The 18,635-nt window shown below is 37.6% G+C and overlaps 1 protein-coding gene across 1 annotated transcript in view; it reads right to left on the reverse strand.

Annotated features, from left to right (window-relative positions):
• The window catches only part of KATNAL2 (katanin catalytic subunit A1 like 2), a 127,984-nt gene that overhangs the window by 75,497 nt on the left and 33,852 nt on the right, over positions 1-18,635 (reverse strand). The window contains exon 2 of the mRNA XM_043976232.1: positions 3,679-3,749. Within this exon, the coding sequence (XP_043832167.1) occupies positions 3,679-3,749 (71 nt within the window). The remainder of the gene's footprint in view (positions 1-3,678; positions 3,750-18,635) is intronic.

Raw genomic sequence — 18,635 nt, forward strand, 5'->3', positions numbered from 1 at the left:
ACTTAACCCCCATTGCCCCACCGAAGAAAAAAAAAAAGTCAACAACAACAACAACGACTAACAACATACACTATTTCACGTGGTGGTGACGATCATTTCTAGGAAATAGATATAATATTATATATATATTTTCTCCCAAATCTATATATACACACACATACATATAGACATACATAGGCACACACATATATGAATATATGTATGTATGTACACACACACACACACACACACACACACACCCTCCTTGACCTCTCTTGAGCTCCAGTCTCCCATCACCAACTGCCTTTTGGATATCCCAAACTGGAGGTTCCTTAAGCATCTCAGAATCAACATGTCCACAACTACCAGCACTCATTTTCTTTCTCTGCAAACCTGCCTTTGTTACAACTTTTCCTGTTAAAGTCAAGGGTGCTGGGGGCAGCTAGGTGGCGCAGTGGTTAGAGCACGGATTAGTTTGGAGCTAGAAAGCCAGGCTATTAGTATATATGTGTCTATGTGTGTATGTATGTTATGTATTTTAAAATTCTAAATGTGGGTTCTAATCTGTCCCCCCAGTTTCTTGGGGAAACTGGCTAAAATCACTGATAAATTCACCAAGAGTTTAGGCTTTTAAGGGTTTATTAAAAGATATAAGATAGGGGCAGCTAGGTGGTGCAGTGGATAGAGCACAGGCCCTGGAGTCAGGAGGACCTGAGTTCAAATCCGGCCTCAGACACTTGATACTTACTAGCTGTGTGACCCTGGGCAAGTCACTTAACCCCCATTGCCTCACCCCCCAAAAATTTGAAAAAAATAAAATAAAAATAATGTCAAGGGCACCACCAACCTCCCAGTGTTTTGGGTTTACAACTTTAGGGCCATCTTCGACACTTATCTACATATCTAATTTGTTGGCAAGTTTTCTCATGGGTCCTCTACTTCTCTCTACTCACACAACTACCCCCCAACACAGGTTTTCATCACCTCACTCCTGAACCATGGCAAAAGCATTCTGGCCGGTCCCCCCACCTCAAGTCTCTTCCCACTCTAATCCAAAGTGATTTTCCTAAAGCTCAGGTCTGATACTAGGGACAAGTGCTTTCATATTAACCTTCAGGATCACGTATATAATCCTCTGTTTAAAATCCCTCACACATTGCCCCCCTTCCAGTCTTCTTAACTTTAATCTCTTCTTCATGCTTTGTGATCCAGCAACATTGCCTTCATATGTGTACATATATATGAATGTATATAAGTATATATACAGGCACTTATACATACACATTGTGTCAAGATAATGGAATGTGGTAGATAAAGGGATTTGGCAGATACTCAAAGGCCCACCTGGAGATTAATCTAAACTGACTGAATTAAGTGAGAGTGATTGACTGCTGATTAGCCTACTTCAAGTTCACTAGATGGTAAGCACATCTGGCTAGCCCTTAAGAAGGTATTGTTCTCAGAAGCTAAAAACTTTTAACTTAACTTAACCACCTTCAAGTCCAGTGAACCAATGGATTTGAATGACACTAGCCAATCAGCTTGAAGAACCTCCCTTTTCTGGGAGGAGAACATGAAGGAGGAAGTTGATGCTGGCGGAGGACTTCTTCCTCTTGGGTTCAAGACATCAGCTTGGTGGCAGGACTTCAAGTGGGTGATTAGGAAGGCTAGGATTTCCAAGTTATAAAGAATCTGATCTCAATCTTTCTCTCTCTTTATTATCTTATATCTTTTTTTTTGGGGGGGGGTGAGGCAATTGGGGTTAAGTGACTTGCCCAGGGTCACACAGCTAGTAAGTGTGTAAAGTGTCTGAGGCCAGATTTGAACTCAGGTCCTCCTGAATCCAGGGCCTGTGCTCTATCCACTGCACCACCTAGCTGCCCCTATCTTATATCTTTTAATAAACCCTTAAAAGCCTAAACTCTTGGTGAATTTATCAGTGATTTTAGCCAGTTTCCCCAAGAAACTGGGGGGACAGATTAGAACCCACATTTAGAATTTTAAAATACATAACATACATACACACATAGACACATATATACTAATAGCCTGGCTTTCTAGCTCCAAACTAATCAATACTATGTCTTTATGTGTACCCTATAGTCCAGTAAAAATGGACTGCTCAGTGTTCTGTAAATCCACCCAGCTTCAGTGAACTAAATTGCATCAAGTCTGCTCACAACTTACCGTGTCTAGAATATATTGCTTTCTCCTTCCCTCCCTCTTCCTCCATCTACTGAAATTTCAGCCATCATTCAAGGCCCCTCTCCAATGCCAACTCCTTCATAAAGCCTTCTCACCAACTCTTCCTCAGATCTCTCACAGCACTCCGATAGTACCCCATTCACATACTTATACTCTATTCTGCATGATCATTCTTGGTTATATGTCTTATCTCCCCCCTTTTGTTGTTGTTGTTGAGTCCTTTCAGTTTTACCTGACCCTTCGTGACCCCATTTAGGGTTTTCTTAGCAAAGATACTGGAGTGGTTTGCCATTTCTTTCTCCTGTTCATTTTATAGATGAGGAAACTGAGGCAAAAAGGGTGAAGTGACTTGCACAGGTGTCACATAGCTAGTAAGCATCTGAGATTTTAATTCAGGTGTTCCTGACTCCAAAGCTTCTTAAACTGTGGGTTTTGACTCCATATGGGGTCATGCCACTGCATGTCGGGGTTGAGAAAAATTTGGCAGTAAATGTTTGATTTGTATACCTATTTTATATAGCCGGGGTAGCACTAAAATTTCTTGGGCAAAAAATGGTCATGAGTGGAAAAAGTTTAAGAAGCCCTGTGCTACATCACCCAGCTGCCCTTATCTCCCCCAGCATGCTGTAAATCCCTTGAGGGCAGGATACATTTTTTGCATCTCTGTCTCTCCCATAGTGGCTGCACTAATGCACCTGTACATCAAAAACTATTTGCTGGGGCAGCTAGGGGGTGCAGTGGATAGGGCACCGGCCCTGGAGTCAGGAGTACCTAAGTTCAAATCCGGCCTCAGACACTTAACACTTACTAGCTGGGTGGCCCTGGGCAAGTCACTTAACCCCAATTGCCTCACTAAAAAAAAAACAAAAACAAAAACAAAACAAAACAAAAACTATTTGCTTAGTTGAATTAGAAAATATAGCCAATAGGACACACATGAGTCACAGGGAGGAGAGTAGGATAGACAATGTGAAAAAATGGAATATTACCACTTTTCAGAATTGGAAAATAGCTACAAGTTGGGTTAAATTGTTCAAAGTCAAAGCAGAGGGGGCGGCTAGGTGGCACAGTGGATAAAGCACCGGCCCTGGAGTCAGGAGTTCCTGAGTTCAAATCCGGCCTCAGACACTTGACAGTTACCAGCTGTGTGACCCTGGGCAAGTCACTTAATCCCCATTGCCCCACAAAAACAAAAACAAAAACAAAAACCCAAAGTCAAAGCAGACATGGGGATGTGAGGTAGAAGAGTGTAAGAATGGCTATGGGACGAAAACCCTGATTTGCTAAATTCTCTAGTCCTGTGTTAGTTACAGACAAAAGTGTTGGGGGAAAGAAAACGAAGTCAGTCCATGGTATGGCTATGCCTTTTAAAATGTTCATAAAGAATATGACAGGGAAAAATACATATCTAAATGAAGGGGGAAAGGGGGAAGTAAGGCAAGAGGAGATTGAACAGGTGTAGGTATATCGTATAGATATTGTAATAGAACATACCCTTCCTGTGTTAAATAATGCAAAATCAAAATGAGAAGATTTTTTCTTCGAGCTTCTGCCCTCATCTCACCCTGTAAACAAAGAGGGAAAATTAGATGAGATGGAGGTGCGACATAACATATTCTTTTTATAGCAATAAGTACTAGAAGGTGAATGTAACCTGTCAAAAACAAACAGCATGATTTAAAAGGGAGAAAGCAGTTTACAGTCTCGAGGGGGGCATAAAGTTGCTTTCTCTTCCGACTTTCTTCTCCAAGCTGCCTTTCTGATTGTAAACTTAAGGTCCAATGATTTAAATTAGAAATGCAATTTGCTAGTTGAACCTCTTGCTGAAAAGCTTTTATCGTAGGGAGTTCATGAAAAAACACAACTACTATTGGGCCTGTGTTCAGACCAGAAGAGTAGCAAGAAACCCTATCTGTGAGTCAGAAATAAAAATTGACATGGAAGGTATTCACCTGCATCTGCTTCTTGCATTCACTTGGGACTTTATTTAATCCCTGTGTAATTGTAAGGTAGCATTCCAGGAAATCATTTAGGAATCTTAGGGGTTATCTGGAAAGAACTTTGGAGGTTATCCAGTTCAACTCCCTCGTTTCATAGATGACAAAACTGAAAACTAATAAGTTCTACAACTTGCTAATTACAGGAACAGTGCAAAATGGGAGGCTGGGATTTAAACCTAGGTCTTCTGCCTCCTCAGAAGCACGGAGACTGGCTAAGCATCTGGAAAGTTCACAGATATTATAGTAAATGCCATTAAAGGGAAGTTTTTAAATAACAGACTCCTCTCATTGACTTAAATAATAATAATTAAATTGTGTGCATTTGGAACTTTTATTCACAGTGTTAATGCACAGTTACATTTAGTTCATAGATTTAGAGCTGAAAGGAATCGGGGTATTTAACCTGGGATCCCATTAATTTCAAGGGGTCCCTGGATAGATTTTAAGAGGCCTGTGAATTTAGCTTTATAATATTTTCATAACTGTATTTAGATATAATGGTTGAATAACTGGTTTTCTTTGTAATCCTATTTTATTTGTGCATTTAAAAACATTATTTTGAGATGGGGTCAATAGGCTTCACCAGATTGCCAAAGGGGTTCCATGACACAAAAAAGGTTAAGAATCCCTTGATTTAGAACAAGCCCCCATTTTACAGACAAGGAAACTGAGGCCCAGAGAGGGGAAATGGCCCAGGTGACATAGCTAGTAAAGAGCGCATGCAGAATTTAAACCCATGTCCTCTGACTCCAACTCTAGGGCTCTTTCCACTTTAAACAACCTGCTTCCTTCTAATCTCTTCTTTTGGAACGGACTAATTTTATAAACTGTATGCAAGCCACTTAGGAACTAGTTTTACTACGTCATAGTCAGGCTTCATTGCTAGCCCCCAAAAGGTCATTTCCCTAGTTCAATCAACAGTCTTATCCATCATACTTGGCTCTGATTGACTTGGGGATCATCCAACAATCAGATAAACACACCTTCAAAGGATAAAGATCCATCACTTACTCAAAAGAATGTGCTTCAGGCAATTCACAAAAAGGGATTCCAAAAGAATTACTCTGAAAGAATCAGAACTGGCCTGGATGTATAAGTTCCAGTATGGAGTTTGTTTTTTAAAGGAAAATTACTTTGCCATCACATCTGGTACAAAAGTTGTTCAAATAGGATAAAAACAAGATCACTTAATATAGTGCTCAAGTCACTAATCCTTACTAATCACTTGTAAATTGTAATTAAACTTTTGTTGTCTAAGTTTGCCAACACTTATTTGGGGTTCTGATGCTGAATGAGCAGCCAGACTCACCTTCAGATCCCCAAACCATTTATTAGGGACCAGAAAAGAGAGTAAAAAATAAAGCCACGGGGCAGCTAGATGGCGCAGTGGTTAAAGCGCTGGCCCTGGATTCAGGAGTACCTGAGTTCAAATCCAGCCTCAGACACTTAACACTTACTAGCTGTGTGACCCTGGGCAAGTCACTTAACCCCCATTGCCCCGCAAAAAAAAAAAAATAATAAAATAAAGCCACTAGTGTTCTTTCCACATAGTCTTGGAATATCGTTGCTACCACAAAGATGAGCTATGGAAAAACAAACAGAGCTGAAAGTAGAATTTTTGTGGCCAGTACATGAAATGGGGGTATGATACAGAAACACAGGCTAAGATGGGAGGTCACTCAAGGTACAACTGCAGGGAATAGAAAGTACCTGCCAGCACAGTCTGACACTGTATGCCAGGAAGGAACTCAGTCAAGGGAAGGTAGTATGTGCCATCTGAAAGCTGCCTATTTTAACTAATAATTTTTGCTAACCAGTTGTTAAACTCAGCAGATTCTAAACGAATGAATGAATGGATGAATGAATAAACATTTATTATGCACTTACTAGGTAGTGAGCATTTGACTAAGTACTGGGATTGAAATACAAAAAAGAGGGCAGCTAGGTGGAGCAGTGGATAAAGCACTGGTCCTGGATTCAGGAGGACCTGAGTTCAAATATGACATTACTAGCTGTGTGACCTTGAGCAAGTCACTTAACACTCATTGCCCTGTCAAAAAAAACCAACCCAACAACAACAAACAAACAAAGAATTAAGGCAACAAAATACAGACATTCTATAAGGAATATAGAATAGATTCTAATGTAATATAGTATATTTTCTATACTGTTAAACATATTGCAGACCCAGTTTGTTGATTTCACTTATCATACACATCCAACACTATAAAGAATCAAGATCGTTATGAAAGTATTACATTATCAATGCCGCCCAGGGTCAGAGAGCTAAAGCAAGAAGGGACCTCAGAAGCCATTTAGTTCTTGTGCAACCTCTTCATTTTACAGATGAGGAAAAAGTGATGGGTAAATCAGTCTTATTAACAGGGGTCTGCAGTTCAGTCTACAGGTCTCCAAATTGGTCTCAGGGCATTTTATTTTGAAAGACAGATCATCTGGAATGCAATAGGCACATTTAATAATGAAAAATACCTTAAGCTTATCTGACTGGTACCTAACATTGATAAATTGGTGCACCAAATCCCAGTCAAATTGAAAATAAAATTGTGAGAATAAAGCACATGCAATTAATAGCCCAACATGTAACATTTCCTCCCTGCTGTTATTCCTAACAGAAACATAGTGTGGGGTTAGTACAAATCTGGTCTCTGGCTCTAGGTCCCATACCCTGTGGACATACTTCCAGTCCTTTCTCTGCTGTCATGAGGTAAAAGAGAACAAGCCCTGGTATAGCTGGCAGGAAAATCCCCTGGGGGAAAAAAGGTATGAGAGAGGCCTACAACAGAACAAAAGTCTGACTCCAGATAAAAGGAGAATTGTATTCTTTACGGTAATAGATTAAGAATAAAGTAATAAATAAATAAATAGATAGATAAATGAAGGAATGAATGATTTCGAATGATTAAAAATAAGTTATAATAAAATAATAAGTAATAAATCAAGAAGAGGGGTACATTTCAGAGAAAGGATATTGCATTCTGTTTTGGACGTGCTGCATTCGTGATGCCCATAACACATCCAGTTTGAAATGTCTATGGCTCAGGTGAAATAGTAGTCTAAAACCCCAACAGATGAGGAAACTAAAGTCTAAAGTGGTTTCAGAGTCACAAATATGGTAACAATAGCAGAGGCAGGATTTTGAACCCAGTTTCCTTAATTCCAAATTTTATGCTCTTTTCTATTATGGTTGAGGGCACCACCATCCTCCCAGTCCCCCAGGTCTAAGTATCATCCATGACTCCTCATTCTCTCTCACCCCCTATGTCCAATCTGTTGTCAAATTCTGTCCATTTTACCTTCATAGTACCTCTTGTATTTCTCTCCCCTTCTCTCTGACGTTGCCACCCTCCTGGTCCAGACCCTCATCACCTCGCACATGGACTAATGCAAAAGCTCAATGATTGGTCTGCCTGCCACAAGTCTCTCCCCACTGCAGTCAGTTCTCAAATTAATCTGTTCTCAGATTAATCTGACCATGCTCTGCCCCCAACCCTTCAATAAACTTACCTCCAGGATCAAATATTAAATCCTCCATTTGGCATTCAAAGTCCTTCCTAACCTGGCTCCCTCCCACTATTTCACCTTCTTACACCTTGCTCCCCACCACATACTCTGCACCCCAGTGACACTGTCCGCCTCCTTGCTGTTTCTCACACCAGACACCTGTCTTTCAACTCCGGTCATTTTGACTAGCTGCCTCCATTACAGGGAATTCTCTCTTCCATATCGCTGTTGCCAGGCCTCTCAGGCTTCCTTCAAGTACCACCTAAAATTCTACCTTTTACAAGAAGCTTTGGGTTAAAACGAGCCTGTAACAAACATCTATTACTTTTGATATCATTGGCTTTAGTCTTCCTCTTCTGTGAAAGGATCTAAGTCCCAAAGCAGCTGCAAAGGACTGGGACTTTCTCATAGGGTTCCAGGGCACTAAAATGAAAGGAAACATCTTCAGCTCCTAGTGAGGGGAGGACAAAGGGAGCATTCTTTTCCTCACCCAGGTCCTAGAGTGGGTTCTTATTTCAGCTACAAATAAGATACAGGCCAGGGTCAGAGAGTGGGGCCAACTGGTAGACTTTTCTGCCCATTGGTAATGCCTGCTCCCCTCCTATACTTCCTGAGCTTTCTGCTTGTTACAGATCTATAAGAACATGTGATTATTTGTTGATTTCTTCCTCGCGGATCTCATTGAAGGTATACTTTCAACATAAATTTTTTTTTTTACTATCAGGGTGCCTAGCCCCATTTGTATTTTAACTCAGGTATCCAGGAGTTGCACAGCAATAGCAATCAAAGGAATCAAAACAACTCACTTGGCCGCTCAAAACTCTCCCAGAGGGGCAGCTAGGTGGCGCAGTGGATAGAGCACTGGCCCTGTAGTCAGAAGGACCTGAGTTCAAATCCGGCCTCAGACCCTTAACACTTACTAGCTGTGTGACCCTGGGCAAGTCACTTAACCCCAATTGCCTCACTAAAAAAAAAAAACCTCTCCCAGACAGCACTGTTCCATTTATCAGAGCTACCTAAGGTCCTTCCCAATTAAGACTCAAACTTTTGAGTAAAAGATATTTGGCATGGCTGTGAATAAACTTTTTTGCATTGTACCCTCTTTCATAAGCAGGGTTTGAGGCTCTCTATACTACCTTAGCCCATTTCTGGCAATCCTCCAAGGTATTCTACCAAAGTTAACTTAGATGCATCTGCTTCCCACCCACTTATTATGATACTAATCCTTTTCAGTTCATTTAAATTTCTTCTTTTTCCAGGGCTGTGGCACACATTACATCCCTCCTCATATGTGGATGATATCTTTAAGGGTTAAGCAGATGATACTGCTTTTCATTTTGAGACTGGGGTGGGACATCCCCTGTTATTTTCTATTTCAGAAACCCCACTTACTGTCCCAATTTGTCTTGGTTCATTAGCTCATTTCATTTTCTTATAATAAAAGTAACTAATGGACTTACCTTTGAATTCCAAAAGCAAATGCTAGGGGACCCAAATATTAATACATATTCAATAATTCATGTATATATATACACACAGACATATATATGTATGTATTGTATGTATGTATATGTGTGTATGATATATTAACATATACACATAAATATCAAGTTTCTGCTATGTAACACTATGCTAGGCAGTGGGGATACAAAGATAAAAGTGAAGGCATTCCTTGGCTCCAAAGTGCTTGCTTACATTATATCAAGTCAGAAAGGCTCATAGTAAAAACAAATATACTGTCTACCTGGTGTTGGGAAGCTATTACTGCTATAAATATGGCTAGAGTCAGACTAGTGTTGAGAGAGCATCATTCATCTAACATTGTAAGGTTCATGCTTTCCAGTCCAGGTCAAAGACTTCTTCCAGATGGTCCTTAGACTAAGAATTCTTGTAGACCTATGCTGGACTAGGGCTTATCTGTCTTACAGATAAGAAATCAATTATTCAACAAGCATTTATTGACTACTGTGAGCTAAATACTGGAGATACAAGGACAAAAGTTCCTTATAATTAAGAATCTCTAAATGTTCGCTATTTTTCATTTGGTATTTTCTTATTGACAATTTAATTCCAAGGAACAAGGCTATGGAACTTCAATGGACTGGTTCGTATGCTATCTTATAGGAGGCCAATTTATCCCATAGGAGGAAGGCTAAATGAACCCTAAAAAATGTCTGAGATGAGAAATTTTTGGAAAAATATTTTTAAGAGGATGAACATTATTTTATAATGAATGCTTATAGCACTTTCCAACTAAATGATTTCTGACAGTTCGTCTAGCCTACAACCACTCATTTAAATCTTTGTTCCATAAAACTATCTTAGGTGCTTACTTAAAATGTGCACACATGCATATATACATGCACAAGAAAGCATCAAAAGAACTGGGTGGATTTCATTTATTCACTATTCCAATCCTGTTGTCTTCTCTTAACTACAGTGGGACACTTTGCATTTAATTACACATGTAATATAAACCATCTTGTATATATGAAAAGTGGCCTGATATATGTTAGCCTTATCTTTTCCATTGAACCATAAGCTACTTGAGAGGAGGGATTCTCATCTTATTCTGTATCTTCCAGAGGGTCTATGACTGAGTACATAGTAAGTAATCCATAAAAATGTATCAATTACCTATTTCTCAGAGCAATTATGCATCAGAGCAATGTAAATATAATACATAAATCATCCAATTATAAGTGATCTTATTATAGATGGTGACATCATTATTTACAGACTTCCAAAAGGAAAGGAGCTTTCTTTGTATCCCCTAAATGCCTAACAAAATGTCTTGAAAACAGTGGGACTCAATAAACATTTGTTAAATTGGAAACTATTATATTTAAGTGGGTCTCTTATCTCACAGATGTGGATATTTCCTCTATCTGTACACTGTAATCCATCCATATCTTCTCATACTTTTTGTATCCTGTTCATCTTCCAAAGTATATCCTCAATATACTGGAAGCCTTTATTTAAGTCTTTTTTACATTTTGTGGGAGCCCCTGCAACTTTTTATCTTTCTATCTATTATCCCTTATTCTTCCTATATAATAAGCCCACCCCCTTCTCCAATCATATATTTCCTTATATAATTTCTTTTGCGTAGGTCATCATTTGGAAATATGCTGCATCCCACATATATCTCCATTGATCCACAGGTCAACCACAACTTTAAATCTCTGGAGATTGTGGTTTTCCAAAATTTGCAATCATATAGCAATACCAGGAGAGTGTGTTAAAAATATGTTTGGAATCATTAAAATCACTACATAATCACCCAAGTATAATCCAGCCTATTCTCTTCCTCATAGTTATTTCTGACAATTGCCCATCTGCAATACATGTCCAGGCCATTTATTCTAACTGTATAATGTACCAGCTATACAACTGTGTGGCACAGTCTAGACCGTAGGAATCCTGTATTCATATAAACTAGAAAGGAACTGTAAGTTGAAGGAATAAGAATTTGTCATAAAATTCTATCACTTAATGCCTTGAAATTTTGATTTGCTTCACTTATAGTGCCATCTAGTGTTATATGAGGAGAACACTGTTTTATGAAATTATTCAAATAATTTGATGACAGTTCCTTAAATTATTTATAACTTAAATTCTTATTATACCATAAGTAAGGACCATGTCCCTTATAGAATCTAGTCCATAATTGCTTTTTAAAAAAAATGAACACAAATTGAAGAGGAAGAATCAGGAGGGGAGGGATGAGTTTCATAGCTTGTTTCTAAAGGACCAACTTCTTCCACCCTTGGCTCTACCTATAAAAATCCAACCTACTTTTCAAGGTTCAACTCCAATGTCACAGCCTCCATAAAGTCTCCCCTGATGTTACTAGACATAAGTAATCTCTTCTTCTTCTTCTGAATTCCTAAAGTACTTTTCTCACATCTACCTTCTGGTACTTAATACCTTCTGTCTGGTGTTATAGTTATTATGCACATGGCTCACCTCCCTATCTAGACTATAATCTCCTCAAATATATTATGCCTATCTTTGTGACTCTCATCACACCTAGCAATGACCTGCTTTATTGAGAAAGATGATTCAATAAAGAACTTGTTGGAAAAAAAATGAATCAAAGGAAACAGATGTAGAGAGATGTTAAGTGACTTGCCTAAAGTCACACACCAAATTAGCAGCTGTGCTAGAACTAGAACCTAAGTCTCCTGATTCCCAGTTCAGTATTCCTTCCATTAGAACATGTTGGTCCCTCCCCACCCACACTACACTAAGACTGCTTTTTAATTAGCCTGTAAACATTTTACAGCTATGTTTACCTAGTAATTAGCCCTTGGCTAATGTGAAGTAACAAATGTTTATTGTTTTAAAATTCCTCCATCAACCCTGGAGACTTTGCAATTTTGTTTATGCCTTTTAGTTTTTACACCACTCACAATTTCCTGTTAATATCAATGAGAGATAACAAAAAAAAAAGGGCTAAGAGCGAAACTGATCAACATCACAACCTCATCTGATATGATTTGCAGCATTCTGTACCCACAGTCCCTTGGTTTTCTACCAAGAGGATGGAAGTGTATTTCTTCATCTATTATCTAGGACCAAAATTGGTCATGTACTTAATCTGAGTTATTTTTATCTACATTATTGTAATCATTGTGTATACTGTTTTACTGGCTCTACATCTTTGTTCTACATATATCTTCCCATATTTCTCATATCCATCTTTTCTTTTGGTAGAATTCTATTAATTTATATACCATAATTTGTTCAGCCATTTCTGATTATTAGGTTTCTACTTTGTTTCCAGGTTTTTGTTACCACAACATGTTGCTAAGAACTTTGAGATCTTTCTTTCTGTCCTTGACAAAATTTTTTCCATAATGGCTGGCTCAATTCACAATTCCATCAATAGCATATGTGTACCTTTTTTCCCCTGAAGCTCTACTGATGTCAACTATTCCCATCTTGTCATTTTTTTCAATTTACTGGAAGTGAAGTAAAACCTCAGAGATATTTTTAAATTTGCATCTATCCTATTATTTGTAGCTTGGGCAGTTTTATTAGTAGCTTGTACTTCTAGAAACTGTTCATATCCTTTGATTGGTGAACTTTTAAAAATTTTTAGTTAGAAACCTGTTCAGAAGTCAGCCAACATTCTAAGCTAGAACAAATATGTGTGACAGTGGCTGGTAACGGCTAGAATGTCAAAGTACTGTTATCCATGTATAAAGCCTTCCACAAGAAAACACCTTAAAGAGAGGAACTTGTCTATCTACAATTCCAGTTAGGACTGTCTCGAATTATATAATTTATGCTATTGTTTAAAGTCTCCACAGTCTCCTATGATTACAGCATCTGGCACTGAGACTTACATATGTAGGTGCTTACTTCTGAAGGCATGGAAGATACATTTATCACATTCAGGATATATCATGAAGCTAGGAAAGATAACAGAACTGGCCTTCAAAAAGAGCCTGACAGGGTAGAATAATGAGCTGAGGCTAACAAGAGGAAATTTAATAAGATTAGTGATTTAGGGGCTGGACAGCTAGGTGGCACAGTGGATAGAGCACTGGGCTTGGAATCAGGAAGACTCATCTTTATAAGTTCAAATCTTGTCTCAGACACTTACTAGCTATGTGACCCTGAGCAAGTCACTTAGCCCTGTTTGCCTCAGATCCTCATGTATCGAATGAGTAAGAGAACGAAATGGCAAACCTCTCCAGTATCTTTGCCAAGAAAGCCCTAAAATGGGCTCACAAAGAGTCAGATGTGACTGAAGTGACTCAACAACAAATACAGTGTTTTAGGGAACTAACACAAATAACTAAGACCAAGAGTGATTCCCCAGTTGATAAGTAGTCAAAGTATGTAAGTAAATACTTTTCAAAACAAAGATTGCAAACTATTAACAACCACATGAAAGACTGCTCCAAATCACAAGAGTAAAACAAACTCAATAAATTAACAAAGACAGCAAAAGTTAGCAATAGTTATATTGAAGAGGTGATGGAAAGACAAGTAGGCACACTCTTCACCTACCATTAGTGGAGTTGTTAATTGGCACAATTATTCTAGAAAGTAATTTAGAATAGTGGGGAAAGGGGAGGAAGGTAAGAAGCACTGACTAAGCACTCACTCAAGAGTTGTCAGGCACCATGCTATGCATTTTACAAATATCTCCAAAAAATTAAAATTAAATTTTTTTTTAATTAAAAAAATATCTCACAACCACCCTGCAGAGTAGGTGCTATCATCCCCATTTCAGAGTTGAGGAAATAGAGGTAGTTAGAGGCTTTTTGTGAAATAGATCCTTATATATCTTAGATATTGTACAAACTTTTTGCTAAGAATTTTTTTCCTTATAAACCATTTCCCTCCTAATTTGAACTAGATTGGTTTTATTTGTGCAAAAAGTTGTCCATTTAATCTCCTGTGATCCTCTCTATTGCTTGACTGGTCATGAATACTTGTTCTATCCATAGTTTTGAAAGGCATTCCCTTCATTGCTTCTCTAAGTTGTCTATAATATGACTTTTTTTTTTTTTTTGGCAAGGGAATGGGGGTTAGGTCACATAGCTGGTAAGTGTCAAGTGTCTGAGGTTGGATGTGAACTCAGGTACTCTTGAATCCAGGGCCATGCTTTATCCACTGCGCCACCTAGCTGCCCCTTAATAGGACTTTTTATATCTAAGTTACATGTCTGTTTTGAGTTCATTTTGGTGTATGAAGTGAGATATTGCTCTAAACAGAATTTCTGCCAGTTTTCCTGGCAATTTTTGTCAAAAGGTATGTTTTTGGCTCAATCTTTGGAGTCTTTGGGTTTTATCAAACATTGTACTACTATGATCATTATGTTTCTTTATGCTGTTTACCTAAAATGTCCCTGGGATCAACTTTTAATTGCTTCTTTATAGAATAGTTTGAAATCCAATATAGTTAGGCCCCCTATCTTTCTACTTACTTCATTATTTTCCATAAGATTCTTTTTTTTTTTTTTAAGTGAGGCAATTGGGGTTAAGTGACTTGCCCAGGGTCACACAGCTAGTAATTGTTAAGTGTCTGAGGCCGGATTTGAACTCAGGTACTCCTGACTCCAGGACCGGTGCTCTATCCACTGCGCCACCTAGCTGACCCCCTTTTCCATAAGATTCTTAACATTTTGTTCTTGCAGATAAAATTATTTTTCCTAGCTCTATAAAATAATCCTTTGATAGATTGGTATGGTACTGAATAAGTAAATTAATTTAGCTAGTATTGCCATTTTATCTTGGTACTTCCCAACTATGAGCAATTTATAGCATTATTTAGGCCTATCTTTATTTCTGTAAAAAATGTTTTGTCAGGAGACACAGTAGTAAATGACATTAGTAATGTACTGTTTGATAAACCCAAAGACTCCAGCTTCTGGGATAGGAATTCAGTATTTGACAAAAACTGCTGGGAAAACTGGAAGATAGTATGGCAGAAATTAGGCATAGACCAACATCTTACACCTTATACTAAAATAAGGTCAAAATGGGTACATGATTTAGACATAAGAGGTGATACCATAGGTAAATTAGGAGAGGAAGGAATAGTCTGCCTTTCAGATCTCTGGAAAGGAGAACAGTTTATGACCAAACAAGAGATAGAGAATATTATGAAATGCAAAATGGATGATTTTGATTACATTAAATTTAAAAGGTTTTGTACAAACAGAAGCAATGCATCCAAAATTAGAAGGCATGCAGAAAGCTGGGAAACAATTTTTATGGCCAGTACTTCTGATAAAGGCCTCATTTCTAAAATATATAGGGAACTAAATCAAATTTATAAGAATCCAAGTCATTCCCCAATTGAGAAATGGTCAAAGGATATGAATAGGCAGTTTTCTGATGAAGAAATCAAAGCTATCTGTTGCCATATGAAAAAATGCTCTAAATCACTATTGATTAGAGAGATGCAAATTAAAACAACTCTGAGGTACCACCTGACACCTACCAGATTGGCTAATATGACAAAAAAAGGAAAATAATAAATGTTGGAGAAGTGTGAAAAAAAAAGGAACATTAATGCATTGCTGGTGGAGCTGTGAACTGATCCAACCATTCTGGAGAGCAATTTGGAATTATGCCCAAAGGGCTATAAAGCTGTGCATACCCTTTGACCCAGCAATACCACTCTTGGGTCTTTTTCCCAAAGAGATCATAAAAAAGGGAAAAGGACCCACATAAACAAAAATATTTATAGCTGCTCTTTTTGTGGTGGCAAGGAATTGGAAATTGAGGGGGTGCCCATCAATTGGGGAATGGCTGGACAAGTTGTGGTATATGAATACAATGGAATACTATTGTGCTGTAAGAAATGATGAGCAGGAGGAGTTCAGAGAAACCTGGAGGGTCTTGCGTGAGCTGATGATGAGTGAGATGAGCAGAACCAGAAGAACATTGTACACAGTATCATCAACATTGAGTGTTGATCTACTGTGATGGACTAGATTCTTCTCACCAATCCAATGGTATAAGAAAGTTCCAAAGGACTCATGATGGAAAAGGCTCTCCAAATCCAGAAAAAAAAAAAAAAGGAACTGTGGAATATGGATGCTGATTAGACCATACTATTTCTTTTGTTTTCGGTGCTGTTGCTTTTCTTTTTTGAGGTTTTTCCTTTTTGCTCTGATTCTTCTCTTATTGTTATAAGACTAATGTTATAATGTTATAATGACTAATACATAAATATGTTTAATGTTTATATATATAAAACCTATATCAGATTACCTGCTGCCTAGGGGAGGGGAGAGGGAGGGGAGGGAGGGAGAAAAATTTGAAATTGGAAATCTTATCTAAACAAATGTTGAAAACTAAAATAAATTAATTAATTAATTTAAAAAAATGTTTTGTGATTATATTAATATAACTACTGTTCATGTCTTGGTGGTTGAACTGCCAACTACTATAGAAACTTTATAATTCTTTTAGAAATTTGTTTTTTTGAATGGCATTTCTCTGTCTCTTTGTCTTGGGTTTTGTAATACATAGAAGGGCTGAATCATTTGTGAGAATTTATTTTATATTGTGTCAATGTGAAAAAGGTATTTATTTTATTGGAAAGTGCTCCGATTTGTCTCCATTTTATATAATACTGGATTTTGGGTTTACATGAATAACATTTACCACATTAAGTAAAGTTCCACTTATTCCTCTGCTTTTTAGTGTTCTCAAAAGAAATGGATATTGTATTTTGTCAAACATTTTTTTTGCATATTATAAGCGTGTGCTTTTTAATTCTGAGTATTAATGTGGTCTATGTTTGTGGTTTTCCATTAAACCAACCTTATATTCCTGGTATAAATCCAACCTGGTCCACCACTTCATAAAGTCCTTTTTGATGTATTGTTATAACTTTTTGGGGGCTAATATTTTTTTTTGGTTTTTGGTGGGGCAATGAGGGTTAAGTGACTTGCCCAGGGTCACACAGCTAGTAAGTGTTAAGTGTCTAAATCTGGATTTGAACTCATGTCCTCCTGAATCCAGAGCCAGTGCTTTATCCACTGCACCACCTAACTGCCCCCGCTAATATTTTATCTAAAATTTTTTGTGTCAATATTCATTGGGAACATTGGTTTGTAGTTTTATTTCTTTGTCATCTCTCCTAGTATCAGGACCATATCTGCACCACATATGAAATTTGATGGGATTTCTTCTTTTCCTATTTTTACAGGTAATTTGTACATAATGGAATTGGTCTTTGAATGTTTGCTAGAATGCACCTGTAAATCCATCTAGTCCTGAGATTTTTTTCTTTGGGAGCTAATTTATGGCTTGTTAAATTTCTTTTTCTAAGACTGGGTTATTTAAATTCTCTACTTCTTGCTCTGTTAATGTGGGTATCTAAATTTTTGTAGATATTTATCTATTTAACTTGTCAGATATTTGGTACCTAATTGGGCAGAGTTTCTAATGATTTTCTTTTGTTGTGAATTCTCTTCTTTCATTTTTTTTATACTAGTAATTTGGTTTTCTTCTCTTGTGCCCTCTTTTTAAAAAATCAGATAGGGGGCAGCTAGGTGGCACAGTAGATAAAGCACTGGCCTTGGATTCAGGAGGACCTGAGTTCAAATCCAGCCTCAGACATTTGACACTTAACTAGCTGTGTGTGACCCTGGGTAAGTCACTTAACCCTCATTGCCCTGCAAAAAACAAACAAAAAATCAGATGACCTAATGGTTTATCTTTTCCACCCCCCAAAAAACAGTTCTTAATTTGAATGATAAAATCATTTGGTTTTTTGACTTTCAGTTTCATTAGCCTATTCTTGACTTTTGAGAATTTCTTTTTTGGTGTTTAGTTGGGGTTTTTCAAATTTTTTAGGTTTTCTAGTCTTTTTTAAAGAATTACATGTCCATCAGCAAGTATTATATGCAATGGAGATAAATTAGAAGTCTTCCCAATAAGATCAGGGGTGAAACAGGGATGTCCATTATCACCCCTATTATTTAATATTGTACTAGAAATGTTAGCTTTAGCAATCAGAGAAGAGAAAGGAATTAAAGGCAAGGAGGAAACAAAACTATCACTCTTTGCTGATGAATCCTAGAGAATCAACTCAAAAATTACTTGAAACAATTAACAACTTTAGCAAAGTAGCAGGATATTAAATAAATCCACATAAATCATCAGCATTTCTATACATGACCAACAAAGTCCAGCAGCAAGAGATAGAAAGAGAAATTCCATTTAAAGTAACAGTAGATAATATAAAATACTCGGGAGTCTACTTGCCAAGACAAACCCAGGAACTCTATGTACACAACTACCAAACACTCTTCACACAAATCAAATCAGATCTAAATAATTGGAAAGATATCAATTGCTCATGGATAGGCAGAGCTAATATAGTAAAAATGACAATACTGCCTAAATTAATTTACTTATTCAGTGCCATACCAATCAGACTACCTAAAAA

Source organism: Dromiciops gliroides, chromosome 1, assembly GCF_019393635.1.
Source record: "Dromiciops gliroides isolate mDroGli1 chromosome 1, mDroGli1.pri, whole genome shotgun sequence".
Lineage (NCBI taxonomy): Eukaryota > Metazoa > Chordata > Mammalia > Microbiotheria > Microbiotheriidae > Dromiciops > Dromiciops gliroides.